The sequence below is a fragment of the Poecilia formosa genome, unplaced genomic scaffold (genome assembly GCF_000485575.1).
Source record: "Poecilia formosa unplaced genomic scaffold, Poecilia_formosa-5.1.2 Scaffold40, whole genome shotgun sequence".
NCBI classification, from domain to species: Eukaryota; Metazoa; Chordata; class Actinopteri; order Cyprinodontiformes; family Poeciliidae; genus Poecilia; species Poecilia formosa.
The window spans coordinates 2,203,439-2,211,717 of record NW_006799979.1 but is presented as its reverse complement, the minus strand read 5'-3'; the positions used below and the strand labels follow the sequence as shown (position 1 = coordinate 2,211,717).

Sequence of the window (8,279 nt, the reverse complement as noted above, 5' to 3'; positions counted from 1 at the left end):
AGCAGTGAAGGGAAGTCAAAATCAGGAAGAAAAACTAGAAATACAAAAGAAATTCAAAGAAACCGCAAGCATCAACAACAACAGATATGAAAAAAGTCTGAAGAATTTCAGGTTAATAACACCAGAGCCAGAGAGCTCAGACTATCTCAGACATCTGATGTTTTACCGTGTATTGTTGTGTTTGGAGTTGAAACTTTTGTTGTTGTTTAGTTTAAATTATTATAATTCTCAAATGTGTATTAAACAGAAACTTGTTCATAGACCAGATCATCTCATTTAACAAATGTCCAATCATCCAACATCACACCAGACATGACATATGTGTCAAGGAATTAATGAATTTATCATTAAAAGTGACAGAGTATAGAGTATAGATACAGGTTGTCAATGTGATGTCAATCAATAAAAATAAAAAAAACTTGGATTTGTATCGATCAGCTATTAAACTCTTTGTGCCTGCTTGAGAAATCCAACAATGAGAAACCAAAGGAAAAATAGACGAACAGCTGTTTTCTTACAGTTATGAATAAATAATTTAAACGTTATAATTCCCTGTTACTTCTTGTTCCTCCCTCTTTAAATCAAACACACATAATGATAGGGTTGCTTAGCTTGTAAAAAACTAAATCCCTTATTCAGATAAGACCATATATTATTTTCATTTTTTAAATTCTATTCTATTGCATCATCCTTGTGCAAATTTCCAATGATTGAACTGCAGTTTCAACATTTAATGAAGACATGACTAGCTTTAGATTGGGAAACTTAGAAACAACAATAACAATAATAAAAAAGTCAGTTCAAATCCTTAATCTAGGATTATATAAACATTTTTTATTCACAAAAGTATTTTTTTTTCTTTTGTATTAACTTAACAACATGTTGTTTGTTGATAGACATTGTTATTATTAGAAAATATGTAAAGCAGCTTGAATATTTGTAACGGGGATTTCAACAAGTCTATTCAAGCCGAAGTCTCTCTGCTTTTCTTGGTAACAGATGATGAGTGAGAGTGAGCAGCCAACCAGAAAATCAAAACGAGGAAAAAAAAAAAAAAAACATCCAGCCGTAGCAGGACAAGGCTGTTCAGACAGCGCGCCTGGGTTTTCCTTCCAATCACTTTCAGTTCCGTCTGACTCAGATCCGTGAAAAGGGTCAAATCTCAGAGACTTCAGTCATTACTGCGCAACAACCTCCATCCTGTCCTAACAGAAGGTAAACTACACCTCGCTCATCTTCTCTTCACTTCCTGACAGAGCAGCATCAGTGTCCTGACGAGGCGTTTGTGTTTCCAGGTGTTTGTGTTTGAGTGAAAAATGTCTGACCCAGAGATCCCAACCCAGCCTCTTCTTGACCAAACTGTCGTCAATGTGGGCCCACCAGCTCAGGGGTAAGGAGGGAGATGTTTATGTTTTTCACCATCAAAATTCAGGAATTTATGTTTCTATTTTTATATAACCATACTGTTGCTGTGATGTTTTTATTTCATGCTTTGTTGTTTAAAATCTTCCTCCCTTTGGGATCAAAAAGGTCGGTTTTGTTCTACGTCATTGTAAAAAAATGTTGCGTTAACTTATTGAAACAAGGCAGTTTGGAAATAGTTTATTGTCCAGCTAGCTTTCTCTTCTAAATAATGTGAGGAACAACTTACTTCTGTAAATCACTGCTTCGCTGTTTATTGATTTCTTATATAGTATTTATTGAATTCCTTGGACATTTTAAAATGGTGGCAATCAGCGGAGTCAATGGATAACCTATTAAGTTTATTTCCATTTTGCAGTTAAAAACGTTTGAAAGTAAGATGCGATACTGGAACTGAACCAGACAAAAGAAAATAAAAACTCTACATTTACTGATAGCAGATGAACTTACATTTGAAATGACACATTTTATGGTCCATTATGAAGGTTGTTGCTCTGCCCACGTCTGTAAAAGTCTTAGAAAAATTTTGTATGAACACATACTACTTTAGGGTGTTTTTGAAATCCAAGAAAGTGTTTTAGTCTGTGGTTGTGGATTTCAGTATAATTCTAAAATGTATTAGGACGCTCAGAGGAAGTATATTTTTTTAAAAGTCAGAAGAAGCTACAGTGGGTAGCCGTGGGTGTATGTGGTGAATACCCTGAGCTTAGTTCCTCTTTTAGAGAACATTTTATTTAAAAAAAACAACCACAAAAAAAAAAAACATCTGGTTTTTATTTACTGACTGTGACTCCAGAATTACACATTTCTTTTACCTTCTTTTATTTAATAACAGAACAAAAAAAAAAAAAAGCCTCTTCTCTCCTCCTTGCATCTCTTTTCAGCCCATCGTCCTCCCGGGCCTACAAGGTGGCAGGACTCACCCTGTTGGCCTGCGTGCTGATCATGGGTCAGGCAGCGATCGCCTATCTTCTGGTCAACCAGGGGAACAACATCAAGAACCTGCAGGATCAGAACAACAACATGAACATGAAGATGACCAATGGAGGATCTGGTGAGGAGGAGGCAACGTTCAGTTCACATTAGGAGCATAGTATTGTAATCTACACTTTTTTCTTTGCTGTGAACACATAATGGATGGTCAACTGTATTAGTAATTTAATGGGGTTTTTTGAACATTAGTCACAGCTGAGGACATAAAAATTTCATAAATGATCTTTTAGTACCTTTTACTTTCGGCACATGGTTATTACTAACCTACCCTGTTAGAAAAATAAAAGTACACAGTGACTTATATAGAGTTCCCTGCATATGCTTTCAAAACAAAGCATATGCAGTGTTTTTTTTTTCTGTTTAAATTGTTCAGGTTTTCAAATGTTCTTTGTTGGAAAACCTGGTTTTGTTTCCCCATCAGCAGCAGCACAGCAACAGCTTCTGCAATCAGAGCTTGTGGCGCCATAAAGAGCAAATAATGTCAATTACAGCCAGCAATTTTTGGGTTCCAAAAAAATGTAACTTTGCTGTGGTAAATTTGGTTTGAGTTATGTTAATTTAAGTCCTATTTCACATGCAGCACCAATATGTGTCTCATGAAGAATTATCAAGACTCTCTGCATAAAGAAATACTCATAGTTTTATCCTGAATAGCCAATAGTAACAAAAGTAACCTACTTCTTCTGTAATCTATTTAAATATTGTGTGACAAGCAAACAATATCTGATTACCAACCATTAAAAAAAAAACCCACAATTGCAGCAGACCTTGTTAAAATCCAGGGAAATCAGTTTTAATGTGTGTTTGGTATCATTGTTCTGTTGTCTCAAAGTTACAAGTATCGCACCTGAGCTGTCGTCCTCACATAAAGGGAAATTGATAATAATGTTCAAGAACAAACAAGAAAACATCCCCACAAGAATCAAGCGAAACACTAAGAGCTTAGGCCTCTGTAGAGGACACGTTCTCGCTGCCTCACATGTCGCTTGTCTTTTGGTCTTGCAGCTTCGGTGCCTGTGAGGATGCACATCCCCATGAGCCCTGCAATGGAGATGATGGATACCACCATGGAGGTAAAAGATGATTTTACTCCACTTCCCTGCCTCCCTTCCTCTTGAAGTGAATGTCGTCTTTTATTTTTGTCAAACCAAGTCATCTCATTTATTTATTTTTTTTCCCTTTGCGCTGCAGGAGGAATCAAGCGAAACTAAAAAACCCAGTACGTTTCTGCTTAAATTACCTTCTTCCACACAATTAATGGGATAATCTTGTCTACATAACAGACAAACAAGTGTGATAACAAATTTTTAAATGCCTTTTTCTTCCAGCCACTCCCATCACCCAGTGCCAGCTGGAAGCTGCTGGTCTGAATCCAGGCCCAATCCCTGGCTTCTTTCCCAGGTGCGACAAGCTGGGTCGGTACGAGCCCCAGCAGTGCTTCCAGGGCCAGTGCTGGTGCGTGAACCCAGCCGACGGGCAACCGATTCCCGAAGACAAGAGCTGCATGAGACCTGCCTTTTCTGGTGAGACGGCGTGGCCGCCAGATTTTCTCAAATAAATATCGGAAATGACTGCATGTTGTTTTATTTTATCGATTGAAAAAAAATTATTTTACATATAAAATTTGTTTTATATATATAAAAACTTCATAAGGTCCCTTTTAAAGTATTCTTAATATGATAAATAGAATTAATATTTTGTTTTTATAGAAAAGAGGATTATTTTAGTATCCTGACATTTAAGCGTTTGTTTTTGTAGGAGGCCTGATGACTCTCAACCAGGATTTGGTGAGTTAACAATATTTATAATAATAAAAACGTATTTGAGCCCTAACATGCTGTTCCGATTGAGATTATGCATTTCAGAACTTCAAACAAATTGTAATGTCGCGCTCAGTTTTTCTGAGCAAATACAAAATGTTGTTTTCAAAAGATGATTTCTTCTATTAAGGGGGGGGGTACTTGATCCAAACTAACCCAGCACACAAAGATGGAACTGCTGATTCTTAAACTGGTTGTTCCGTCTTTGGTGACAACAGCTGCCATTAAGCTTTTGTGGTAACTAATGAGTGGAGGGATTTTTGCGGGATTGTTTTAATTCAGTTTTATTCAGATTATTTTCCCAGTCAGCTTAGCTATAGCTAGGCCTCCTTCAAGACTTTCTACTAGAGAGTGGCTCATGTGTGGCTCTTTATAGTTTGACTAGTTCAAGCGTTTCTTGTGACCTTTTTCTTTCAGATAGACGTCAGCGATTTGATTGGTCACTATTTCACGTTGTCACAGGTTCTGTTTAAGTGGTTTGTTGATTATACTGATTGTAATCAGGTCTGGGTGTGGCAGTGAAAGGACACCAGCTTCTAAAAAAGGGTTTGATTTATAATTTAACAAGGGGGCAGTTACTCTTTTATATGCTCCCAGATTGGTTTGGATCAGTTTTTCCCCCTCAGTGAATTACATCAATTAAAAACTATATTTTTGTCTTACTAAGTCTATATTTGCTGATAAAATGTGTTTAATGATCTGAATTATTTCACAAACACACACACACACACACATACACACAAAAACTATTTTTATTCAATTCTGTAATTACTTGTGCTATATGTTATTCATTTTTCTATTTTTGGTTGGCTGTAGTTTTTAAGCAAGTCCAACTAACAGTATAGATTTAACCTTTAAAAGAAATCTACAATGTATTGTAAAGGTGTGCTCACATTAAATTTTATTCTTGTTTTTTTAGGAGACAGATGATGCCTGAATCTCCTCCTAATGAATAGAAACTGACATCAATTCAGTTTCTAATGACATCTTCCAGCTTTGCCAGCTTTTTTTCCAATGATTTAAATAAAGATAATTTGGTGTTGGTGTTCATAGTTGCTAATTTTCTGATTGCTAATTGGATTTCTTTAATTTTTTTAACTTTCCTGCAACTTATATGCAAGCAATAAATTGACTGTAGGTCATTTTAAAGTGTAAGCTGATATATTTCTCTCATGTGCATCTCATGGATAGCTAAATATTATTTTTAATCTGATTCTGTAACAGTAAAAAGAAAACAAAACAGATATTTGGTCTTTGGATGTCAAAAATTAGGAGAAAACCACATATTGATCTGTATTTTAAAAACAATTTAGAAAACAAACAAAGTTCTCATAATTTCTCATTTATTTGAACAACTGAAATAAATCTGTTACAGTTTTGGTGAGTTTTTATTTTGATGACATCTCAGTGAAATTTCAATCTGTGGAGTTTGTGTTGTGCAGGCAGGAATGAAAACAACAGAAAAAAAAACAAGTTAAAGAATAATGAAGCTGCGCAAAATAACAATTCCAGGAGAATACACCTAAAAGCAAAAGTGAAAACTTAAAACACCAAACCATGCAAAGCAATACAAGCAAAACAAAATGATTGTCAATAGGCACATCTTCGCTCTTCTGTTCCATATATCATTTCCTGCTTTACCTTCAAAGGCAACTTTAAAACAATTTAACACAATTACACAGCCAAAAACTATTTCAAATCAGATTTTCTGCTACGGCTTGATTTTCATAACAAATGTGCCCTTTAAGATCGCAATGCAAACTATCAGTGACGTAAAAAAAATCCCCATGCTGCTTTACAGTCATCGCTTTGTTGAAGATAAAACCTTTACAGAGTTAAAGGATGAGCAGATATTTTTGAAATGCAGATGGAAACAAATTCATATTTTCAACCCATTCCTACATTTTTTTTTTAAATCTTCAAATTAATAACAATTCAAACTTTTGCCATTGGAATATCTCCAAAGTGATCTGTCATTTAATTTGCATTCTAACAGATAAGAAACTTAGTGCAGAATTTGAATAGCTTCAATAATCTTTCAGTCAACCAGCAGGGGGCGTTTTAAGATAAAGTGGACACATGCAAAACAAAGTGACATTTTTTTCAAATATGTTAAATATCTAAGAAACAGGTTTTTGACACATCATATGGTAAATATAGCTCTGTCAAAAAATAACATAACAAATTTAAATCTCTAAAAGAAGTGCAAAAAATAAAAAGAATCAACTGGTTTCCAGCATGAAACAGGCAGCCAGATCTGTGAGGAAAAGGCTATTGCACACATGGTATGAGATGAGATAAGGTCAAGTCCAAACCAGATTAGGCACTCTTACACATACAACAAATTTCCACCGATATTCTCACAAACAATAATACTACATATACGTATTTTTAGCTTTTGTGCACACTTCAAACTCTGGACACGGATCGTTGACAAGCGGAGACGGGAGAGTCGGACGCATTCAGGGGGGCAAAAATGCGTCCAACTTGTAAAACAGGAAAGTGATTTTAAACATTCAACAAAAACAATAGTTACATGAATTCTGCAACCAAAAAAGGAAAGTGATGTAGGCAAGCCACTTTATACCATAAATGTTCCATCATCTGCAAATAATAATAATAATAAAAGAAAAAAGAAAAACTGTTGGGATCTGACAGGTTACACACAGAGGTATACACTCAGGGCCAGGCTAAGGCTTGCTTTACACAGAAAAAAGAAAAAACAAACATAAACAAAGTACATTAATTAAGGCGCCTGCAGGTCATTTCTGATCGACTGAGGGCATGAGATGTTAAAGAAAACTCATAATTGGTGGTGAGAAATACCACAGCATTATTTTACAATTGAAGATGCAATGATCAAGCTTTTCCTAGCCAACACATATTTCCAGTTTTCTTTAACACCTGGGCTGATTCCCATTTTGTTTTCTAAACACTTAAACACAAAAGAGGAAAAAAACAAACAAAAAAACAATACAAAACATGTGAACCAAGTTCTTTTTACACAGGCGAGTAGTGTAAATCCAGCATAAAGTTATGGATTTTGATCTTGATTTTATTAAACTAAAAAAATAACATCATTTTGGTTCATTGTAGACCGGAAATGTTGGCCTTCGTTAATCATGATTAACTGAATGTACTGGGGAAATATTATCATTTATTTTCAGCATTTTCAGTCTGATGAGCAATCAGAGGTGATTTGTCGAGTCTGATCTCTGACTGACTGATTAGTGCATCTGTAATTAGTCTACCAAGTATAGTCTGCCACTCTTTGCTCTTGTGCAGGTGCATAAATTTTATTTTGCTTGTTCTTAATTAGCTTTACAAAGTACCCAACTTTTGAGTTTTCCCATAAACTCAATTAAATATTCACAAATGTTCTTTTCACTAAATATCCTGCTATTTATTTTTCTTTTATGGGTGTTGGGACACAGAGCAATAGTGATTATGAGCGTTGTTATATGTTGAAACTGACCAATTTTTTCCCCCTTCCCCTGAATTTTTGTTAGACTAAATTTTCACAATGTGTTTCCATCACTGTGGATTCTCCCAAAAATATCAATCAATATTTTCTCCTTTTTTAAATTGCAGATATTTCCATTTTAATTCTCATTAAATGCTCCCTGCATTTAGTATGAATTTAGCTCAACATGATACAAAAAAATAAAAATAAAAAATAGCCCACAATTATCAAATTGGGACTGAGTGTTTATACTGATCAATACAGAAAGTAGACCACAGCTGTACCAGCGCCACTTTGATGTTGTAAACTTTCTCTATTTTGCCACTTTCTCCTCATTTACGTCGTCCTTTAAGGTTCTGTATGTATTCCTTGACGGTGTTTTCAATATTTGGAACAGCATAGTTTTGTGCCGCGTATATCCCTGTGCATGTTCCTATTGCAACACCCATCAGCGCAGAAGAGCGTAGCCTGGCGACCACGTAACCGGCCAGGAAACCCTTCAAGAAAGGAGAAGCGAGCAGACTGCCTCCCTGGAAAAGACAAGAAGAATCAGACTGGTGGTTTCTCCAGATGACTGACAG

At 35.5% G+C, this 8,279-nt stretch overlaps 1 protein-coding gene across 1 annotated transcript; it reads left to right on the top strand.

Annotated features, from left to right (window-relative positions):
• Nucleotides 1–1,081: 1,081 nt before the first annotated feature.
• On the top strand, nt 1,082–5,283 carry LOC107836124 (H-2 class II histocompatibility antigen gamma chain-like). The gene is made up of 8 exons (XM_016671018.1): nt 1,082–1,215; nt 1,296–1,390; nt 2,307–2,476; nt 3,421–3,488; nt 3,607–3,634; nt 3,744–3,938; nt 4,174–4,202; nt 5,155–5,283. The coding sequence occupies exons 2-8, from the start codon at nt 1,317–1,319 to the stop codon at nt 5,170–5,172; spliced, it is 582 nt and encodes a 193-aa protein (XP_016526504.1). The 5' UTR covers nt 1,082–1,215; nt 1,296–1,316; the 3' UTR covers nt 5,173–5,283.
• Nucleotides 5,284–8,279: the final 2,996 nt, after the last annotated feature.

Bases quoted from the DNA above. Each gene is read 5' to 3' on its own strand.
- LOC107836124 (XM_016671018.1), top strand. From the start codon at position 1,317: ATGTCTGACCCAGAGATCCCAACCCAGCCTCTTCTTGACCAAACTGTC. The intron at 2,477-3,420 runs GTGAGGAGGAGG...TTGGTCTTGCAG, and splicing joins GATGACCAATGGAGGATCTG to CTTCGGTGCCTGTGAGGATG. The intron at 3,489-3,606 runs GTAAAAGATGAT...TTTGCGCTGCAG, and splicing joins TGATGGATACCACCATGGAG to GAGGAATCAAGCGAAACTAA.